General features: G+C 40.8%; 1 protein-coding gene across 1 annotated transcript in view; it reads left to right on the top strand.

The window, feature by feature from the left end:
* Positions 1-24,395, top strand: part of IFNGR1 (interferon gamma receptor 1) — a 78,513-nt gene that overhangs the window by 15,229 nt on the left and 38,889 nt on the right. Inside the window, exon 2 of the mRNA XM_073671319.1 lies at positions 23,226-23,340. Coding sequence (XP_073527420.1) covers positions 23,226-23,340 — 115 coding nt within the window. The remainder of the gene's footprint in view (positions 1-23,225; positions 23,341-24,395) is intronic.

Below are 24,395 nucleotides of genomic sequence, written 5' to 3'. Positions count from 1 at the left end.
AGGCCCATAGTTTAAAAAAAAGTTCTGGATAAACCTTTTAAATGCCGGTGGCAGAGATTGACCAATAGAGGAAGCCATTTTTCTGTTAGCACATCAGTCCTCTTCAACTCAATCGGACTGGAAGTGGGTGAAGGCTTGGAGTCTAACAATGGCCCCTGGGTCTGTCACAAGCATCTGCCTGCCATAACCTAATATCGGACTGCATGTTAATACTAACAGGAAATGATGCTTTGAAATTATATGGATTGGCGTAATGCAGTGTTATGAGAAGAGATGGTCAAGAATTCGTACATTGTAGGGAATAGAATCATGTATTAAAACAGACACCTCTGGAGTGCTGGCTGGTTAACCCCATTCAGGACTGGTCTGTTTGGTGCTTTTGGTCTTTAGAACAAAGTATTTTTTTTTTCATCATTGCATACAACCAGAACCATTTTATTTTTACTTCAGCAGAGCTGCATGGGTGGGAGGGGAGTTGTTTTATGTCCCACTGGCACCATTTTGGGGTATTTGAATTGATTTACTTATAGTAACTAGAGCTGAGTAAAACCCTGTTCTACATTCTTGTCGGTACTCCAAGGCAGCTGGACTTACTTTGCTGGCGCTTATATACCTGCACCTTGTGTGCCTCTTCTAATTACTAGGCCCGCCCAACTTCATGACTTTACATGAGTTCTAGTCACTAAGTCTCGCGTGATGTCATGTCTGGCGTCACACCATGTCATGTCTGGCGTCACACCATGTCATGTCTCGCGTCACACCATGTCATGTCTCGCGTCACACCATGTCATGTCTCGCGTCACACCATGTCACCATGATGATGCTGGGGCCTAGAAATCACAAGTGGTGCCAAGGATGCCCTATGTGGACACTGGACCAGGATCATTCAAATATTTTTGCTCAGCTCTAATATTAATTCTTTATGTAGGGAATTAAAAAAAAACAAAAACAACAAAACAATTTTACCACTTCTTTACTATGTTTTATATTGTATGTCGTTTACCATGCTGCACATACCAGGGCTGTGGAGTTGGAGTCTGTGTCCATTTTGGTGGAGTTGGAATCGGAGTCTGTATAAAATGGACCGACTTCATCTCCTAAAATATATAATAAATTGGGTACAGTGGTTCAACGCAGTTTGTGGGGAATATTTTTTTCATAAGAATTTGGGAAAGTTCTGAAATGTCGTATAAATGTCTGTCCTATTCCTGATCTAAGGGTCTAGACTTTTAGCTGAGATGAATCTGTGCTACAGTAAATTTATCACTTAAACATGAGCCGTGTATGAGGGAGTCGGAGTCGTGGAGTCGGAGTTGGAGTCGGTGTCATGGAAATTGAGGAGTCGGAGTTGGAGTCGGAGGTTTGGCTTACCGACTCTACAGCCCTGGCACATACAATGTCTTTCCATTATGTGTTGGGTTGGTACCATGGTGTTACATTACTGTTTATTTCACATGTTAACTTTATTCCGTGAGCTGATGATTGCAGCTATGCCAAATAGATGTATTTTTAATGTTTCACTACTTTTTGTTTTTTTTTATAATCTAAGAACCATAACTTTGTAACTATTCTATTTACAAAGCTATATGAGGGTTGTTTTTTGTTTGTTTTGGTGGAAAGATGTATTTTGCTTTCCTTAGTACCATTTTGGGGCAGATAATGGCTTTTTGATATCTTTGTATCATATTGACAATTGCTTCACTAAGAATTCCTGTGGTTCTCTATGAGAGACCTATTTGCCCACCTAACAAAAGGATCCAACTTCCCAATCCTTGAGTCCGTAGGCATAATCTTTTAGGTAACAGACTGGAGACCCCCATACAAGATAGATGGCTGTCATCTAATGTGCATGGTGGCTTTTAGAAACACGACATGTACCTACTGGAATATGCTGTGACCCACGTATATAGGACCAAAGATATAAAGCTGTGGTATTTTATTACCGGAAACATTGTGTTCCTATAATCTGCTCATAGCAGAACTTGTATAAAGCTGCACAACATCTTTCATGTGTTTCTTACTGTTGCATTCATTGTTGGTGTTCTTTTCAGTTGACAAGTAGGGGATTTCTGGCTTTGTTGTGTAACATCTGATAATCTATATGAGCTTTGCTCACTACTTCCTCATTTTTCTCTTAAGTTGATACATATTTAGCTTTGGATGGATCAGGTGACTATTTTTTTTAGGCCATGTGACTTCCTTGTTCTAACTTCTTCCCTCATATTACAGGCTGTACCCAGTATCAATACCTTGTACACCTCAGGACATATAGCCCTTCTTACATGTGCTTGTCATTACAATTGTTCATTTCCTGGTAATTGTAAAGATAATTGCCCAGTGTAAGCGCACAAACTGATCAACAAGAAGGGTACGTTCACAGGATGCATTTTTGAAGATCCACATTGGAAATGTAGCTGCAATATTGTTGCAAAAACACAGTCCAGGTAAGGGCTCATTCAGACGTATGTGAATCTCAGCCAGATCACGACCGCAGTGCACGATTTGGCCGAGGGTCTCCTAACCCAAACATGACAGCTTCATAGAAATAAATGAATCTGTCATGCTCCAGTCAGGAGACACGTGTCCGGTCTGTGCTTTGCCGTCAGAAATTGGACCTGAATCCACAAATGACTGAATGAGCTCTGAGAAGCACAGTTCATCCTTTAAATGGCATCAATTCCTTAAAGGGAATCTGTCAGTAGGATCAACACTATTAAGCCATCTATATGGGAATGCAGGTCAAAGAAAGCTGAATAAAATTATACCTTGATATCTGCGATCCGATGTCTTATTCCAGAGACATTTACATTTTTCTTAATATGTAAATGAACTGTTCAGATCTATGGCCCCGACATAGATCTCCTGGAGAATCTCCCTTCAGAGCTTATTGTAAATGAAAGGGGGCATTACCAGTGTGAGACATGTAATGGCTGACTGTCTGCTCTCCTGATCTACATGTCTCACACTGGTAATGTTGCCTTATAATAAACTCTGGAGGCAGATTCTCCGATATCTGTATCTGGGCCATAGATCTTAATAGCTCATTTACATATAAGGAAAACATGGATTTCTCAGGAATAAGACATTGGATCACATAAATCAAGGTATCATTTTATTCAGCTCTCTATGACCTATATGCCCATATAGGCGGCTTAGGAGGGACGATCCTACTGACAGACTCCCTTTAAAATCTGACACAGGATTCTAGTACTATAAGATGCTACTGATATTCCGTCCAGAAAATCAAGTTTTATTCGCTATGTTGGAACTTACCCCAGATTTTCATAACAATTGATTATAACGTATGAAATTTATAGTATTTAAAGGTAAATGCTCATCTGAAATTTTCATTAGCTTTCCCTTCACTGCTCTGTGTGTGGCAGGACCCTAAGGTCTGTGCCTTAAGCCCCCTTCTCACATAGCGAGATCGCTGCTGTGTCACGGTTTTGGTGACGCAACAGCGACCTCACCAGCGACGTTGCTATGTGTGACACTTTGCAGCGATCAGGCCCCTGCTGTGAGGTCGCTGATCGCTGCAGAATGTCCTGGACCATTTTTTGGTCGTTGCCCTCCCGCTGGTAAGCACACATCGCTGTGTGTGACCAGCGGGACCAGCGACTAGGCTGGTAACCATGATAAACAGCGGGTTACTAGGGGTGCGCGAGCACTTAGTAACCCGCTGCTTATCATGGTTACCACTCTGCTATGGTGAGCGGTAACCTCCCGCTCACCGTAGCAGAGTGGTAACCATGATAAACAGCGGGTTACTAGGTGCGCGTGTGCCCCTAGTAACCCGATGTTTATCATGGTTACCAGCCTGCTCCTGCTTCAGCAGGCTGGTAACCAGGAGCAGGACATCGTGGAAAGATTCTTTCCACGATGTAGCTGCTCCCCTGATCGCTGGTGAGCCTGCCTGTTTGACAGCTCACCAGCGACCACATAGCGACGCTGTAACGATCCCTGAAAGGTCATATCGTTGTCGGGATCGTTGCAGAGATGCTAAGTGTGATGGGGCCATTAGCCACTAACTAGGTGTCAGCTACCTCTGTAAGCAAATTTGCAGGGTGTGAATGGATTGCTGTGGGAGCTGTGAGCTCAAGGCTAGGTTCACACGACCGTATAAAAAAAATCATTTAGAGTTTAATGCAGAAAAGTGGGACAATTTTTCTTTCACTTGTCATCTGCTTGCAGTCTGTGTACAATCCTTCTTTTTTTTTTTTTAATTTTTTTTTTTATATTTTTTTTACACAGCAGCAGCTGTTAATCATTTACAAGACTACTTACAGCTTCCTATGTTACTGAATTGTAACGTATCCGTAAACTTCGGATGCTATACTGTGTTTTCGTACAGCATCTGATTTTTCTCCAATCCCCTCCACTACAGCACCACAGGAAATACCTGTGCTGTTGTGGAGGGTCTTAGAAACCGAATTACCGGTAAGTGTAGTTCTATTTTGTTTTCACGCACGCATAGAATCATCCGATTTACAGATGAAACTAATGCATGCTGTGATTTTTTTTTCCCTCATCTGCACTGCTCCATTGAATAACATTGGTCTGATTGGTGTCCGTTTTTTCCCACAGACAGCACTTGGACCGAAAATTTGGTTGTGTGAACGAGTCTTAAGGATATGCAATCTAGGCGCTGTGTCCTGGCCACTAACATCGGGTGTCAGCTACCTTATTGGACCACTTGCAGAATTTTTATGGATTGCCATATGAGCTGCAATCTTCAGGGCATGTGAACACAAAGCTTTATGAGCAGCGTTTTGGAAAGTCCACTTCCAAAAATGGCTGAAAAAAAAAAAAAACGCATGAAAGACTCTTCCCATTCATTTCTATTGTAAAACCACTTTGCTGGTCATAAGTTCAGTTTTATGAGTGTTTTTTTTTCCTGCTTCAGGTTTTGAAAAACACCTGGCTACAGAAAAGAAAGTGCATGTCAGTTTTTTTGAAGTGGCTTCAAAAATTTTACAAAACAAAAGATTAACTGCAAAACTCATAGTTTAACCACCTAAAAAAACCCTCTGTGTGCAGATAACCTTCGAGCCTTAGTGAATGACAGATACAGAGCAAACTGAAAAGCTGTGTGTGTAAGACCTCATGTTTGTCACCTTATTACTAATGACGCACCCTTTGAGATGGGGAAACTTATTAAGTCCATCATTCTTTGACAGTATAAAAAGCATGCTGGAGTAAGATGTGCATTGTATATTAAGAGATGCATGTTCCTTAATAAATTAGGCACATCTCTTTCTAGCGTAAATCAAATTAGCTTGCATTGATTTGCACTCTTAATATATGCCAGTTTCTGGCAAAAATTATATTACATTTCTTAGGATATGTTTGGCCTTGCCCCTTTAACAAAGTCACACACACTTTAAAAAAAAAAAGTGCCATAAGGAGCGAAAAGAAAAAAAATGGTTCAAATTATGGTGTAAAAATGATACCATAATTTAATGAATTTTTTATGTCAGAAAAGTGTCAGGGGCTAAGATAGGTTTGGCTCGCTATGTTCTGTATCACGGATTAATTGGGGCACAGTTTTGTAAAAAAAAAAGAACCTTTGCTGCCCATAGCAACAAATTACATAGCGGCATTGATTTTTTGAAGCACAGGATAAAAAGTAAAAACAATTACTTAGAATAGCAAAAAGTTTTTTGGTTTTAGTCAGTTTCTTATCTTCCCTGTATTTTCTAAGGGAGAATATTTCGTACATGGCGGCGCATGGGATGGCAGAGCACACAGTCCTCTGTGCTGGGTGATTGAGGCTTTATACTATGGCTGTGTCAAGCCTTGTGAATAAAGGAGTGAAAAAGCAGATTAAGGATTGTAATGTTGCATTACTAAAATACGCACTACTTAGAAAACTTGTTAACTATGTCATTTCCTTTGCTGTCCAATGCAAATTGCTATTAGGCGTCTGACATCTGAAAACTGTTCAAATCAGGAAGTTCTATTCTTTTGACACAATGTCCTAAATCTTCTTGGAATAGTGCAGCGTAGGGTGTGTAGCTGCTTTATTTCACCATGTAACCTTGTGCAAAAGTTTTGAAGCCCTTATTTTGAATGTTGCTGACTTTCTTTGTGCAACTCTACTGTTTCTGTGCCTCCTTTAGACTTAGGCTCTTCTCCATTAAGACTTTCTTAGCATTTAGTTTTTTTCTTAATCAGGCTCTCTTGCCCAAAATTATGCTGCTCTCAGATTACATAACACACTTCTGCTGACAGATTTTCTTTAAATTGGGCATCTCACTTCGCCGGTCTATGCTGATCATTTTCTTATCCAGGACTCCTTTTGCACTATGCACTTTACATATTCCAGGTAGCTATGTGTTGACAGTATTGTCTGTCAGGCGTCTTTATCTCTTGCACCTCCTTTAGTGCACAGCGCAATACAGCCATTGTACATGTTGATCCTTTATTATAGGATCAGAGCACTTGCTCTTTTGAACCTTTTGCCTTTCTTTCAGTTTATACAGTGGTGTTAGTCTAGGTGCCCACGATGCAGAAAATTTCTGCATCTCCCTGGCAGAAAAAAACGCATGCAGATTGTGCATGCGTTTTTCCTGCCAAATACATGCGGGTTTGAAGCTTATGCACATGCGTTTCCGCATGTGGATTGACAAGCGCTTTCCAGGCGATTTTAGCATCACTTGGAAAGTGCTTGACAACTAGGTCACACTGTATAAATCCATGCAAACAGCATGGATTTATATAGTGTAACCGAAAGAATGTTTAAAAAAAAAACAAAAAAAACTATGCTTACCTTCCGATGGCCCGGGGTGTGTAGCTGCGCTCGTTCCTGGCTGCCGGGATATCGCAGGACACTGCACTGAAGGGCCTGCGGTCACATGACTGTGTCATCACCGAAGGTCCTTCAGTCCTGCCTGCAAGCACAGGGAAGGCGACCGAGGGCCGTCGGAAGGTGAATATAATCTTTATTTTATTCTTTTTTTAACAGGTACAGTGGTATCCAGGTCTGGATGAGAGTCTCCTCTTCTCCAGACCCGGGTACCATCCGCACATTGAAACGCATATAATCCGTGAGTACAAATGTACAGACACGGATTATATGCATCTTAATGCAAGTTAATGGCGGCGATTACGCCGCGCTTCCGCAAAATTAATGGACATGCTGCGGATTTTTGAGCGCAGCATAAACGCTGCGGAAAAATCCGCAGCATGGGCATTGACAGTGCGGCTTGTCATTGGGGACCATGGGGGGGGCGGATTACCATGCGTTTTTGAAGCGTTTACGCTGCGGAAATTCCGCAGCATAAACGCTTGAAAAACGCATCGTGGGCACACAGCCTGAAAAAGTGTTTGCCCCCTTCCTGATTTCTTATTCTTTTGCATGTTTGTCACACTTAAATGTTTCAGATCACAAAACAAATTTAAATATTAGATAAAGATAACACAAGTAAACACAAAATGCAGTTTTTAAATGAAGGTCTTTTTTATTAAGGGAAAAATAAATCCAACCCTCTTAATGTACAGTACAGACCAAAAGTTTGGACACACCTTCTCATGTAAAGATTTTTCTGTATTTTCATGACTATGAAAATTGTACATTCACACTGAAGGCATCAAAACTATGAATTAACACATGTGGAATTATATACTTAACAAAAAAGTGTGAAACAACTGAAAATATGTCTTATATTTTAGGTTCTTCAAAGTAGCCAGCTTTTGCTTTGATGACTACTTTGCACACTTTTGGCATTCTCTTGATGAGCTTCAAGAGGTAGTCACCGGAAATGGTCTTCCAACAATCTTGAAGGAGTTCCCAGAGATGCTTAGCACTTGTTGGCCCTTTTGCCTTCAGTCTGCGGTCCAGCTCACCCCAAACCATCTCGATTGGGTTCAGGTCTGGTGACTGTAGAGGCCAGGTCATCTGGCGTAGCACCCAATCACTCTCCTTCTTGGTCAAATAGTCCTTACACAGCCTGGAGGTGTGTTTGGGGTCATTGTCCTGTTGAAAAATAAATGATGGTCCAAATAAACGCAAACTGGATGGAATAGCATGCCGCTGCAAGATGCTGTGGTAGCCATGCTGGTTCAGTATGCCTTCAATTTTGAATAAATCCCCAACAGTGTCGCCAGCAAAGCACCATCACACCTCCTCCTCCATGCTTCACGGTGGGAACCAGGCATGTAGAGTCCATCCGTTCACCTTTTCTGCGTCGCACAAAGACACGGTGGTTGGAACCAAAGATCTCAAATTTGGACTCATCAGACCAAAGCACAGATTTCCACTGGTCTAATGTCCATTCCTTGTGTTCTTTAGCTCAAACAAGTCTCTTCTGCTTGTTGCCTGTCCTTAGCAGTGGTTTCCTAGCAGCTATTTTACCATGAAGGCCTGCTGCACAAGTCTCCTCTTAACAGTTGTTGAAGAGATGTGTCTGTTGCTAGAACTCTGTGTGGCATTGACCTGGTCTCTAATCTGAGCTGCTGTTAACCTGCGATTTCTGAGGCCGGTGACTCGGATAAACTTATCCTCAGAAGCAGAGGTGATTCTTGGTCTTCCTTTCCTGGGGTGGTCCTCATGTGAGCCAGTTTCTTTGTAACGCTTGATGGTTTTTGCAACTGCACTTGGGGACACTTTCAAAGTTTTCCCAATTTTTCGCAATGACTGACCTTCATTTCTTAAAGTAATAATGGCTTCTCGTTTTTCTTTACTTAGCTGCTTTTTTCTTGCCATAATACAAATTCTAACAGTCTATTCAGTAGGACTATCAGCTGTGTATCCACCAGACTTCTGCACAACACAACTGATGGTCCCAACCCCATTTATAAGGCAAGAAATCCCACTTATTAAACCTGACAGGGCACACCTGTGAAGTGAAAACCATTTCCGGTGACTACCTCTTGAAGCTCATCAAGAGAATGCCAAGAGTGTGCAAACCAGTCATCAAAGCAAAAGGTGGCTAGTTTGAAGAACCTAGAATATAAGACATATTTTCAGTTGTTTCCCACTTTTTTGTTAAGTATATAATTCCACATGTGTTAATTCATAGTTTTGATGCCTTCAGTGTGAATGTACAATTTTCATAGTCATGAAAATACAGAAAAATCTTTAAATGAGAAGGTGTGTCCAAACTTTTGGTCTGTACTGTATCTCTCAATACTCTGTGCATTTGTGCAGTTTAGTCATTCTTCCTTGAGTATTTATAGGTGCATTTACTTAAATATTGTGCTCCATCTACAGTATTGTGATGTAGATGTTTTGGGCCTTGTTGGTCAGCTTAGTAATACACATTGCTGTGTACTTTCAAATACTGATTTATTTATTTATTTTTTTGCTGACTATACATGCATACATAAAGTTTCTTTGTTCCTTAAGTTTTTGACATTTTGTATATTTATCTTCTATTTATTCTGTCGCTTGACAGACGGGGTGTAGCCTTATTTTGCGCTGTGTGTATTTATTTATGTCATTGTATAACTTTAAATGTCTGTTTTCCGGTGTGTTTCAATACAATTTATACCTTTTATGTTTGGTGATCCCTGTGTTTATAACAGATTTCCCTCTCTCCTTGTCTTAACTAATGAGCAAAGCACCATCCCTTTCCTCCCCACCATTGTTTATTACTGTGGGAGCCACAGTTTCAGACTTAGCCATTCGTTTTCCCTTTCTGTACATAATTTAACCACACAAATTAGAGCCAAAATCTCAAATTTAGACTCATTACTTCAAAGGACCTATTTTTACTGATCTGATGTTTTCCCTGGCCCAAGAAAGTGCCTTCCTCTAAGTCTAAGGCCTCTTTCAAACTTCCTGATATTTCCGGTACTGGAAAAACCAGTATCAAAGATGTCCTTGGGTACCTGTATGGCATACATGTAGCAACTGTGTACCGCAGTAAAGTGTGCGCTGATTCCAGTCAAAAGGATTACGGCGTCAGACAGGTGACAGCGGGGGCAAAATTGTCCCTTGCTCGCGCTAGCAGGGGACAATGATGAGACTTGCCTGAAGCACCCGACACTTGGGAACAGCGCAAACTGTACCTCTGATTCCCAGGCATCGGTATGTGTCACACTGATGACACAAGGATGTCATCACATGTGTGGGACGTTTTGCGTCCCGTGCGGCGTGCAAAAAACTGACATGTCAACGTGTTTTGCCCATGGACACATGGTCCTTGGAAACACTGACATGTGCACTGAGCCATTCATTTGAATGGGTCTATGTGTGTAAGTGTCTCCAGCACGTGTGAATACTGTCACCACACGTACTGGAGACACTGACATATGAAAGAGGCCAAAGGCAGGGATGTTAAGCTCAAATACATAGAGTGCCAAAATTAAAAACTTGGACAAAGTCGCAGGCCAACTTTTATATTTATTTAAAAAAATGTCAACAATTGATCTTTCCTTATTATGTAATATGGAAACAAACTTAAAGGGGTAGTCCCACAAAGTACATTTTAATTAATAAATCTTAAGAGACAGACCGCATAACTGGAGCATTGGGCATTTCCTCGCTTGCAGGGGCATACAAAGAAATCATGGGTCATGGGGTCATTCTATGTCAAGTGATCCAAATCTGAATATTCTTTTTACCCAATGACTTCGGATTTTTTTTTTTTAAGAGCTATTTTAGTGAATTACAAAAAAAAAGATTTGCATTTTTATCTTCATTAGTTACTTTTTTTTATAGATTTCTAAAGTTTTGAAAAAGTCAGAATTTTGGGCTTGTATGATCTTATGATAAAAAATGTATCTCGGGTAAGAAATAAGTTAGAGATGGGAGAGGCACTGTTTTGTTTAGAACGGTGCACGCTTTAATTTGATATGTCACAAGATTATGTTTGTTATGTTGTTTTTGAGGAGTCGAATTCAAAAATTTGATGCACAATTTTGAAAAAACAATATGTTATAAAATTTTCAAAAAAGGCATATGTGTTACTTGAGTTCTTGGTTACATTTGTACAAGGATTCAAGTTGGGCTCTCATTGGGATCATATTTTTAAGTGTGATTTTTTTAAACACAGTCTCATCCTAATTATATGTTTAATACTAAAGTAAAAGAAGCAATATTTTAAATATACGAGTATCAATTTTTTTTTATTATTATTACGACACTAGACATGTCCTTCAAATTTTTAAACAGAGTATAGTAGGTAAATCATCAAGCTTTAAAATAAAACAAAATGATCTAGTCTGAACAATTAATAGTAAGTCTTTAAACTGAGCTTTTATCATGAATTTGCCCCTTCTACTGGGCGAGATTTAATCTTGGCCACAATCTCTTACTAACAATGGCCATTTCCTTTTGTGTCAAAGAGTATGTACGGTTGCTATGGGGTTTGGGTCCACCTGAGTTATATCTGATTTTTGCTTACTTTTAATATGTCTGGTTTTCTTGGATACACAAAGGACAGTGATGGACAAGAAGGTGCAAAAAAAAGTCACTTGTACTTCTTCATTAGCATAATCTTTGGAGCGTCCATTAGCCAGCAGCCAACAGTGCCGATCATACTCTCAGGTCATATAACCAGTTATGTCATCCATTGCCAATCTTGTGCCATCTTCAATTACTTCATGGACTTCACTGTCGTTTGCTGAATTAAAAAAATCCTTGCTTTTATTTCTGTTTCCCTTAATTGAGTGAAAGTGTGGTATTACAGTGTCCCTTTAATGGGTTATGCTTCCTTTAACCAATGTTTTAACAAGCTCTCCTCCTCTTCTTAGTGGTCCTGTTTTGTACAGTACATGAACCGGATGTTAGGAATATTTTTCTCACTTCAGTTGAAAAGTTGCATGGTAGATTTGGTCTGAATATGGTCTTTGGAGGCTGTATGATCTCTTTGAGAGCCCAACTTGAATTTTGGTACAGATGTGGCTAGGAGCATAGGAGGCACATTTGAATTTTTTGCAAATTTAATATCATATAGATTTTTCGGCAATGTGTTTTGAAATTTTGCATTTGATTCTGCGTGGGTAAAATATTAGCAAAGATACTCTTGTGACATATCTGTTGAAAATCTGTACTGTTCTGAATTGAATGGTGTTTTTCCCATTTCTCTATCTTGTTTCTTGCCTGAGTTAGGCTGAGTGCCCACGTAGCGTTTTTCAAGCGTTTATGCTGCGGAATTTCCGCAGCGGAAACGCTTGTGAAACGCTAGGTAATCCGCACCCCATGGTCCCCAAGGGGATTCCGCATGTTCTATGCACATGCTGCGGATTTTTCCGCAGCGTTTATGCTACGTACAAAAATCCGCAGCATGTCATTTAATTTTGCGGAAGTGCAGCGGAACTCCCGCCATTGACTTGCATTGAGACGCACAGAAACCGCGACTGTACATTTTTACAAGCGGCTTCTATGCGTCTCTATGTGCGGATGGTACCCAGTTCTGGAGGAGAGGAGACTCTCCTCCAGACCTGGGTACCATTGTACCTGTAAAAAAAGTATAAAATAACAAATAAAGTTTATACTCACCTGTCCGGCGTCTTCTCTCTGAATGCCAGCAGCGCTGAAGGACCTTCGGTGACGTCACAGTCATGTGACCGCAGGCCCTTCACCGCTCTGTCTCGCGATATGCCGGCAGCCGGGAACCAGCCAGGAAGCAGCGCTGCTGCCACGCCGGGGCCTCGGAGGTAAGTATAGCTTTATTTGTTTTAATTTTTACGGTTCACACTGTATAAATCCATGCTGTTTGCATGGATTTATACAGTGTGACCTAGTTGTCAAGCACTTTCCAAGTGATGCTATCGCCTGGAAAGTGCTTGTCAATCTGCATGTGGAAACGCATGTGAACCCGCATGTGGATCCGCATGTATTCTGCAGGAAAAACGCATGCACAATCTGTATAGTATTGTACTAAGCCAGCTAGTTGTTGATTTACAAGAGCAGGGGGATACCAACTATGTAAATTGATTAAATGCTTAAACAATGAGCCCTGATCTGTGACTGATGACCTTAGCCATATATGTAAATATAAAAAGGGTTTTCTATCCTGCTGCAAGGTGAATCAGAGAATCAGACAAGCTCTTCAGGACAGTAGTTTGGTAGCATGGCTCCATCCAGAGACACCGATTTGGAATCTACAGCTTTCCAGCCTAAGGGTACACAACCCTGACTGTAAGGATACAGATCTGTCCATTGACCATCAGAGAACCCATGGATACATTTGGGGAAACCAGGTTGGGACAATGAGGTCACCTGGTCCCTTGGATATGATATTTGGGGTTGCCAGGTGGGACCCTCCGGTCGCCTGGAACCCATGGAGACGTTTGGAGAAGCCAGGGTGGGACCTTCTGGTATCCTGGCTTGTACCTAGATGGACTGTCGGCTTCCTAAGCTTTCCTCTACCTCCTCTCTGTGGGGACCCACCAAAAGCGGGAGGCCACTGGTTGAGGTAGTTGGCTGTGGAAATCCCAAAGTCACAGCTGTTCTATTCCCGGCGGACCAGCGGAAGGATGAAACTATATAATTTTAACCATCTTGGGTATTTGCTGGGACTGTTCTATATGTTTATTTTCTGTTTGTGTCACGCTAGGTAAGGGAAGGACCAAGTGTATGACTATGGGAAAAGGGGAGAAGCCAAACAACTAGGGAAAGGGAGAGTGGAGACCCTTAGGCAGCTCTTACAAAACCCTGACTCCCCTACCGTCCCTAAATAGGTTCCACACCTATCGACGAGCAGGATACCTAATCCCTAACTGTCCCTAGAGCTAGTCCCTATGTAGGGAGGGGGAGGGGTGAGCACTAGTCAGCCCCCACTGCAACTAAAGATAAGGAAAAGAGACAAGGGGATACACTTAGCTTGAGAAGACACCAGAGAGAAGATGACAATAATCCACCAAGAAACTCCAAGAAGAAACTAGCCGACTGCTAGTACTCCAGGCCTGAGCAGGGGAAAATAGTTCTATCACCGGTGATTTTCTGGAGACACTGAGGGTTTTTAAATATCAAGCAAGGGTGTGTCAATTAGCAGCAGAAGGTGGAGATCACTGCTGGATCCTAGCGAGAGAAGGATACCACTACACTACAGAGATGACAGGATTAAGAAGGTGTCTGCAAAGCCTGCCTTCTACAGCCGGATCCAGAGCGACTGTCTGTCAAACCTGATTCACGCGTGATAGTTTGGTGGTTCAATAAAATATTGCCACACTTTTTTACCCTCACCCTGTGTTGTCTGAGTAGTGTTCTGCCCACAGAAGACCCTGTGTCTTCACAGCATGCAACATAGAAATTTGCATTTTTTTCACAGCTTTGAAAACTAATAAAAAAAAAAAAAAAAAAAAAACTACTAAAATGTATAGAATTTTTTTTTTTTCTTTACATTTTGCATCCTCTAACACAGAATTACCAAAGAACAAATTCTCAAAGGAATTAAAAATATAGTGGTAATATTCATTGGTTCACTTGACATGGAGAGACCGCATGGCGTCCCATAGCAGAAGTTCTAATTGTTCTAATTGGGCCCCGCCCCCCTCAAAAAAAAAAGTTAATATGCTTTCTGTGACCTCACCGAATATCTCACAATTTTGCAGCACTTGCAAAGTAGTTTTCCTCCTATCGAAGCCCCTAGATTGCCCTTTCATTGCCCCCATAAAGTATGATGCCTTTTGTGCTCCCAAGCACCGTATGATACCGCTAGAGTGAGTTACTCCACACGCACGGTATGAGGACCTTACTGTACCCCCGCTCAACACCCCTAGCAAAGTATGATTCCCCAACTGTGATCCCCATACAGCCCCGCACACAGTATAATGGGCCCCATATAGTGCTCCTTACAATATAATGGGCACCACATAATCCTCCAAATATAATCACCCTGAGGGCCATATTTGGCCCGCGGGCCAGAGTTTGACGCTTATATTCACCCACAGTTATTGACGGCGTGTTTGAATTGGGATCTGCTTGCTACAAGTTTCCCATTCACCTGAATTAGAAAATGCATTTTTAACACACATTTTTAAAGCTTTTTTTTTTTTTTGGAAAAAATGTCATGTCAATTTTTGGTCATGTTTTCTGCATGTAAATCGTTTTTTTATGTGTGTTTTTTAAAAGGTTTTTACAGCAGATATATACCAAAAGCTCTCTATTGCTACACCTCATATTATAAATAAAACTGAAAACAACATCATAGCAGTATAAAAAGACACTGAAAGCTAAACATGTGAACCATATGTGTCCTTTAGAAAATTTTTTTTTTAGATGTGGAGTCTTTAGCCGACTGTCTTCTAAAGCAGCTTCGCCTAGGAAAACTTTGGCGGGTCTGCTGGCATCTTAAAGATGTCATGTGCACATCCCCCAACTGAGCCTTTTTACCGAGTGTTTGGAGTGGAAACTGAGCGGAAACTCTCCAAAATCTTCTTTAAAGCCTTAAAACTCAAAATATTGAAGTGTCCACTCCAAAAAATCAGCAAAAAGACTCATTGTGAATACTCTCTTTAGCTGTGTTCCCACATAGTTGTTTGAGTATTTTATGAGTTGTTACTATCCAAAATCCCTTTCTCTAGCTGCTTCAAAAAGACTTGGAAAACTTTTACTTTTCAATCAAAAGGCTGCAAAGATCGTTCCAGGAAAAAGACTTCTAAAAATTATCAAAACCTCTTAAGTAAAATAAAAACTGCTCAAAAAGGAGCGTTTCCTAAGTGGTTTGTGCTTCAGAAACTCATGGGTTTTTGAATGCCTCAAAAAATCTGTGTGCTCATCCTCGTATTTATCTCCCTCCCCAGTAGTTTTCTTGCAGAAGTCTACCATGGACGCCTGCTTCATAGTCTGAGCAAGTGAAGTTGACATTTGTCTGCTACTTGAACTCATTAAAGAGTCAGAGGGGAGGGGCTGCCAATTTACAATTTTTGAGAAGATGTCAGCAGATTCATGCTGCTCTAACCACAGCCAGCATGAAATTGCAATAGGCTTCCTCATTACCAAAAACAAGTTTTACTCAGAAAGGCTGTGGTTAGCATAAGAATGGTATGTCTTTTTTTCTTTTCCCGGAATTACCAGAATCCTGCAGCTCCGCTCTGTCCATGTCTAAAATTCTTCGATCTGTACTGTCTGAACCTGAATCTATAATGTTCTGGTGACGGCACCTGGACCAGAGACGGTTAGCTGTTGTCAGACCTGAACACCTTTATGTTGGAGGAACACAACACACAGCAGAATTTAGAAGCAGACCACATGCTCTTGTCTGACCAGGTATACAGTACTTATGTTTTAGAAATTTTTGGAGTGGAAACTCTTCAAAAATTCTTCTCAAAAATCTCTGCTCCAAAAACTCAGCAAAAATGAATCCATGTGAAAACACGCTTATTAAAATGTTCTGGATTGTTTTTGAGTCAAGCGTTTGGCCAACAGACAACTCGATTAACTGTATTATGCATATGACCTTGACAGCAGTCATCTTATCGTCAAAGGCAGGATGTTTAAAAAGGCTCATAACACAAGCTCACGCCATTGACCGTATATGAGGTCAAAGAGCATAACCGGAGCATTAGCTGAAATGAGACTGCTTCCTCCGTAGTCTTGCAAAAATGATACTTGTGTATGTGTAAATATAAATATACAGTTCTAAAGTTTTAGGCAAGTGTGAAAAAAATGCTTCAAAATAATATAAAAGAGAAATCTAAATCAAATTAATATTTGGTGTGACCACATTTTGCTTGAAAACGTGATCAAGTCTTCTATGTATGCTTTCACGCAGCTTTATAAGGAACTCTTCAGGGATGTTGTTCCAGTCATCTTGGTGAGATCTTCTGTGGTCGAAAGATTGTGTACATCCTGTCTTTGTGTAATCCTATACAGATTGAATGATGCAGAGATCAGGGCTCTGTGGGGGCCATATCATCACTTCCAGGACTTCTTATTCTTTACACTGAACATATGTGTTAATGACATTGGCTCTGTTTGTGGTCGTTGTCCTGCTGCAGAATAACATTTTGGAGCCAGTCAGATGCGTCCCTGATGGATAAATACCTGCCTGTATTTCTTAGCATTGAGGATGCCAATGAACTTTTGAGTAAACTCAACTATACTCAAAACTATAGGAACTGGGGTGCAAAAAAAAAATGTCAGCAAGCTTTCTGGGCTGATAAAACAGAAGGCAGTGTGTTAGCCGACAAGCTGCAGAGCAGTACAATAATGAGTGTCTGCAAGCAACAGTGAAGCGTGGCATGGGTTCCTTGCAAGTTTGTGGATTTTTTTCCTCAAATGGTCTTGGGAATCTGCGCAAGATTATTGGTGTCCTTAATGCTGAGAAATGCATGCAGATACTTATCCATCATGCAATGCCACCAGGGAGGTTTCTGATTGTCTGTCTCCAAATTGATTTTGCAACAGGAGAATGACTCTAAACATACAGCCAGTGCCATTAATGGCAATCTGTCACTAGGTTTTTGCTAACCCATTTCAGAGCAGCATGATGTAGGTGCAGAGACCCTGATTTCAGCTATGTATCACTTTCTGGACTGCTTGCTGCAGTCTTGATAAAAATGACTGTTTTCTCTAGTGCAGATTTAGCAGTTCTCTGAATACTGAGCTCTGTATAACCCACCCACACCACTGATTGGCAGCTTTCTGTGTATACTGTGCGTAGTCAGGGAACTGCCAATCAGTGGTGGGGGCGAGGTTATACAGAGCTCATGTGTATGGCGGATTACATGACATCAGGTACAAGTTCTCTAGTGATTATATCCTATTGATAAAACAGTATAAAATCTACAGCAAGCAGCCCAGTATGTGACATCACTGAAATCAAGGTATCTGTCTCTACATCATGCTTCTTTCAGATCAGGTGGCAAAAACTTGGGGACAGATTCTTTTTAAGAACTATCTTCAGTGTAAAGAAGAAAAATGAATCCTGGAAGTGACCCCCACGGAGCCCTAATTTTAACATCATCAAGTCTTTCTGGGATTACATTAAGAGACGGAAGGATTTGCGCAAGTCTACTTCCACAGAAGATCTGGGGTTAGTTCTCCAAGATGTTGAGAGCAACCTCCTTCCCAAGTTCCTTCAGAATCTGTGTTTAAATGTACCTAAAAGAATTGATACTTTGATGCTATTTTGAAGGTAAAGGGTGGACACACCAAATATTGATTTGATTTAGATTTTTCTTTTGTTCATTCACTTTTTCATTTTAAGTAATAAAAATAAACTATTGCTTGTTTTTTTTTTAAAGAATTATTACTTTGCAGCATTTGCTCCACACCTGCCTAAAGCTTTTGCGCAGCATTGTGTGTTGTGTGTGTATAGCTATATACACATATATGCAGTAAACAAAAACAGAATTTAGTCTAATATGTTTTGATATATATTCTTGTTACATTATCCAGAACTGCCCCTTTGTGCACCTATTCCAGTACACTAGGCATAGAGCGAATCTAGGAGACCCAATTTTCATCTATCGCATTCTTCAGCATGGCAATCAGTTTACTTTTACCCTTCTTTTCTAGGTTTAGTGTTTTACCATTATGGCTTCACACCAAAACCCACAACAGTGACAATCAGTTGTTTCACTTTCCATTTTTTATGTGTCTTCAGTAACTATGCACTGTGGTAGAAAAGAATGTCTACAGCCACACAATCTTTAACCACAATTTAACACCTTGCTGTGAAGAGGCGTTATGGTTAGTATAACAACACAGCTGTGAGACTTCATAGGCAAACTATAACCACAGAAATCTGATGGCATGCTAATCATGGACCACCTTCACACTGGGGATATCCTGGTATCACTGAATACAAGGATATTCTGGCCAGTGGCACTCTTTCAGAAGGATCAGGTTGCTGTACGACAGGTCCTTTACACATCTGCTATTTTTAACAATTTTTTAGTCATTTCATAGAACCGATGTGATGAACAAAGGTATTGGAGGTAATCAGATACCATTTTTTTCCCTGGACAGCAGCATTAAACCATATACCACCTAGAATATTTTAAGACACAACTTTCATTGCCTATACTGAAGTGAGAACTGACTTTAAAAGGCTTTTCTCGTAAAGAAAACCCCTGCCCATATGGCAGATTGCGCCTTATCCCCTTGTCAGCACCCCTCGCTGTGAGCCAGAACAGAGGGCTGCTTGGTAAGGGTGGCTCCTGGTCTGGCAGCCCAAGCGTACCCATGCATCATTTTAAGGGGATTTATTTGATGTCCATCTCTGTAATGCTGCACTTCTCTTGCAGAGGCTTCCCCATTAATAACAGCTGATCACCTGGGGTATTGAAGGTGGTTAATTTTTATTAGAAGATATGGCCTACACAATGTCACATATCTCAGTAATACAGTATATAGGAACTATAAAGCTGTAAGATGTGGAAACACCCTCAATATTTAGACTCCTGATTTATGCCATGACTCTCATCACTCTTTGCACATATTTCAATAAAGAACAGTGAACCATGCCAGGAACATCTTGGTATTTGTTCCGTGCTGTGTGCCATCTTGTGTTAATACCGTGAACCCTGTACTGTAAATTTATATACAGTTGAATTGCTCAGCAGTACATTGGTGTCCAGAGATGAGCTCCACTGTCTCAATGATGCGTCTTGTATGATCTGAAAAAAAATTGAGGAAAGGAAAGTGACACGTATTTTAGACTGAAAGCAGGTAGCATTATTCAATGAAGTGCAAGTGGCAAGCTTTATCACAAAATATTGTATTCATATTTAGTAAAATTTAATTTTCAGGATTGTCAAAATCTACAACTGTCTTAAACATAGTAACATAGTTTTTAAGGTTGAAGGAAGACTAAGTTCATCTAGTCCAACCCATAGCCTAACATGTTGATCCAGAGGAAGGCAAAAAAAACCCATGTGGCAAACACTAAGCTCCACATTGGGGAAAAAAATGCCTTCCCGACTCCATACGACAATCAGACTAGTTCCCTGGATCAACACCCTATCAAGGAATCTAGTATTTATAACCTGTAATATTATACTTTTCAAGAAAGGCATCCATGCCCTTCTTAAATTTTAACAGTGAATCACTCATTACAACATCATGCGGCAGAGAGATCCATAGTCTCACTGCTCTTACAGTAAAGAATCTGCGTCTGTGATTATGATTAAACCTTCTTTCCTCCAGACGTAGAAGATGCCCCCTTGTCCCCGTCTCTGGCCTCAGAGTAAAAAGATCAGTAGACAGGTCTTTGTACTGTCCCTTCATATACTTGTACATAGTAATAAGATCACCCCTAAGCCTTCTTTTTTCCACAGTAAATAACCCCAAGTGTAATAACCTGTCTTGGTATTGCAGACCCCCCAGTCCTCTAGTAACCTTGGTCGCTCTTCTCTGCACCCTCTCTAGTTCAGCTATGTCTTTCTTATACACCGGAGACCAGAACTGTACACAGTATTCTAAGTGTGGTCGCTCTAATGACTTGTATAGAGGTAAAATTATGTTCTCCTCATGAGCATCTATGCCTCTTTTAATGCATCCCATTATTTTATTTGCCTTTGCAGCAGCAGCCTGACACTGGCCACTAAACGTGAGCTTGTCGTCCACCAATACACCCAGGTCTTTTTCAGTGACAGTTTTGCCCAGTGTTTTACAATTAAGCATATAATTATACATTTTATTTCCTCTGCCCAAGTGTATTACCTTACATTTATCCCCATTAAAGCTCATTTGCCATTTATCAGCCCAAGCTTCTAGTTTACATAGATCCTCCTGTAATATAAAATTGTCCTCCTCTGTATTGATTACCCTGCAGAGTTTAGTGTCATCTGCAAATATTGAAATATTACTCTGTATGCCCCCTACAAGGTCATTAATAAATATGTTAAAAAGAAGGGGGCCCAATACTGACCCCTGTGGTACCCCACTGTTAACTGAGACCCAGTCTGAGTGTTTTCCATTAATAACCAACCTTTGTTTCCTATCACTGAGCCAATTCTTAACCCACATACATATATTTTCCCCTATCCCCATTGTTCTCATTTTATGTATCAACCTTTTGTGTGGAACCGTATCAAAAGCTTTTGAAAAGTCCATATACACAACATCCACTGCATTTCCTTGGTCCAGTCCAGAACTTGCCTCCTCATAAAAACTGATCAGATTAGTTTGACAGGAACGGTCCCTCGTAAACCCATGTTGATATTGGGTCATGAGGTTATTCTTCTTCAGATACTCTATTATAGCATCTCTTAGGAAACCCTCCTGGACTTTACCCACAGTAGAGGTTAAGCTTACCGGCCTATAATTTCCAAGTTCAGTTTTTGTCCCCTTTTTGAATATTGGCAGCACATTTGCTATACGCCAGTCCTGTGGTACAGACCCTGTTATTATGGAATCTTTAAAGATTAAAAATAATGGTCTATCTATGACGTTACTTAATTCCTGCAGTACTCGCGGGTGTATCCCATCCGGGCCCAGGGATTTGTCAACTTTAGTGAGTTTTAGACGCCGCCGTACTTCCTGCTGGGTTAAGCAAGTGACATTTACTGGAGAATTTTTGTTATCACTAATCATGTTTCCCATGTTTTCCACTCCTCCCATCAAATTTTTTTTTATCAACTTAATATATTGCAATTGTCATAATTTATAGCCCTGTGTACTCACAATTGCTCATTTTCCCCTTCTACCCAGATAATTCTTCTCTTTTATCTGCTCTATGTAGAATTCATTTCTTTCTTCAACTCATGACCCAGCTGCTCCCTCTCTCTCCTTGTCAGGGACTTTTGCAGTGACTATGACTCATGCAGGGAAAATTGACCTCCTGTTTCTACATAGAGCTTAGAAGGATTCAGCTAATCGGTGTTTAATCACGTGATGTCATAGAACTAAGGGAAAACAGAAGAATTAAAGGGAATCTGTCACCCCCTCAAACTTATCAGACCTACTAATATGGGCATACAGGTGATAGAAATGTGAATCTATACCTACCTATATGCCTCATATTAGAGGTCTAATTGCTGTGAAATTTATTTTTATTAATTCAGGCTTCTGATACCTTGCGGGCCCTGGGCCAGCAAGAAATCCCCGCCTGCTTTGTTAATTATAATATTTTCCCCCTCGTTTGCACGTCACAGCGCCCTGTGACGTGCAGTTGCGGCAGCCAAATCCCGCGCACTTCACTTTTTAGGCAAGGTGCACGTCTTCCTCCCTTCTACAACCCCTGGCAAAAATTATGGAATCACCGGGCTCGGAGGATGTTCATTCAGTTGTTTAATGATTCCATAATTTTTTCCCTCTGCTTGGTCTGAAAAAAAATACCCTTACTGAGTACCATATTTTTTATCTTGATTTCTTTTAGTGTTTCTTAAAGCCCTAAAGTTGCCATTTGAAATGACTTTAGTTTTGTTCCATGTCTGTGATCTGCTTTTTTTTCAACAACATTAAACAACTGAATGAACATCCTCCGAGCCCGGTGATTCCATACTTTTTGCCAGGGGTTGTATGTTCATTGTACAGCATGGATCTTGGGCGTGCACAACACTAAGGTGCTCTCCCCAGTGACACCGCACAAGTGGGCCCTTCAAAGCCTGGGGTAGTTACACTACTGATAGAAAGGCAAAATGAGCAATTGTAAGTACACAATGTTATATAATATGATGATCGCAATATATTGAGAGGATAAAAATGTTCATGGGAGAAGAGCCTCCTTAAAGAAGTTGTCCACTACTTTTACATTGATGCCCTAGGGCATCAATATAAAAGTAGTGGACAACCCCTTTAATAATTTGGGGCACTGCTAAATTTTATTATATCATAATGCCTGACCTTAAAGTGGTTGTGCTGGCAAAATAAAATTTTGGCCAAAGTCAGGAATACTCACCTGGATTGACTTCAGGCTGCTCTGGGGTTTGTGCAGAGCCGGGAAATGGCAATGTCTTAATTCCAATAGCCGCTGGAGCTATGCAGTCTTAAATTGGATGGAGCAGTCAGGTGACTGAGAAGCACATCAGTGAATGTTTTATGATGATATGCCAGTCAAGGTCACCTAACTGTTGTAGTTAATCACAGGCCGCAGCTGTTTGGTGGCTGGTGGACCAGCGACATTACTGCTTCTTTTCTCCACGTAGACCACACAGCAGCCTGTGCTGGATCTGGGTATGTGCTGGTAGGTGAGTATAACTGAGATTTATATTTAACATATCCCATCCTGCTGTCACAATTTTGCCTGGACAACTCTTTTAAGTATCTTACCATTATGGACGTGTAACTTAGTTGTCTTCTTTAAATGTCATTGTTGATGGCGTTTATATCATTTGTGTACCATTTTTCTAACATGAACTTTGTATTTCTTTTCTTCTTTCTCCAGTTCAAAAACCTTTTAACTTGCAGAAGAAATCATATAACTTTAATTCTACTCTGTACTGGGACTACAACATGACTTCAGTCACTCCCTATTTTCAGGTGGAATACAAGTATTACAAGTGAGGAATATTTTATTACATTTTGTTGTTAATGTTAAATCCTCCATAGTGATGAATACTCGGGGAGCTTCCCCAGGTCATACACCAAACATACACTGCATATGCAAAAATCTGACCAAACCACTACTGGACAACCCCTTATGAATAGCTCATCTGTGCATTCTAAGTTACAAAAAAAAAACTGCATACATATTTCCGATGTCGTCCCTGTGTCCCCCAGCAGTCCCATGAAATTGTTTTGTCACGTAACTGCCGCAACTAATCAGTGGTCGCTGATCATCTGCATCCTTCGCTATTCGGGCAGAGCAGACATCCTTTGATGGAATACTGAGCTGCTGAGATGGAATACTGTCATGGAATACTGAGTGGCTGCTGATTGATTGCAGCGGTTACATGACATAACAATTTCATGTTCTTGCTAGAGGACACAGAAACCACAACAGAGAAACGGTGCCAGTCCTGGAGGTATGTATGCAGGTTTTTATTTTAGACTGCTGAGGCTGCACAAGGGTCATAGAACACGAGGTTCTGACGGAGCCACATATGCGGGTGAACTTGAAGCCCTATTGGATACATGAGGCCTGATGAGAGTTGATCTCCAAAGAGGTGGCTCGTATGCTGAAACTCGGTGTCATTGAAGCATCCAAGAGCGGTTGGTCGAGTCCAATCGTCTTGGTCCCAAAGCCCGATGGTGAATGGAGATTCTGCAATGATTATCGGAAGTTGAATGAGGTCTCCAAATTTGACGCATATCCCATGCCACGCGTTGATGAGCTGATCGAGAGGCTTGGGCCAGCAAGGTACATAACCACCTTGGATTTGACGAAGGGATTTTGCTATTCATCAGGGGTTTTAGAGTAGCGGTCTACTCCTTTCAGTAAAACATTTTTCGTATTAAACACTGATTGTTCAAGCATGGAGGAAGTACAACTACATCTAAGGCCCCATTCATATATCCGTGATGCATTTACGCATTCTATCCTTTTTTTTTCACAGATACAAGTACCCATTATAGTCTGAGGGGCTGTATTTTTTTTCACGGACTGTGTGTCCGT

The sequence above is a fragment of the Phyllobates terribilis genome, unplaced genomic scaffold (genome assembly GCF_046119375.1).
Source record: "Phyllobates terribilis strain yellow unplaced genomic scaffold, ASM4611937v1 Scaffold_3__8_contigs__length_932513732, whole genome shotgun sequence".
Lineage (NCBI taxonomy): Eukaryota > Metazoa > Chordata > Amphibia > Anura > Dendrobatidae > Phyllobates > Phyllobates terribilis.
The sequence above is the reverse complement of the archived record's forward strand: the minus strand, read 5'-3'. Positions and strand labels throughout refer to the sequence as shown.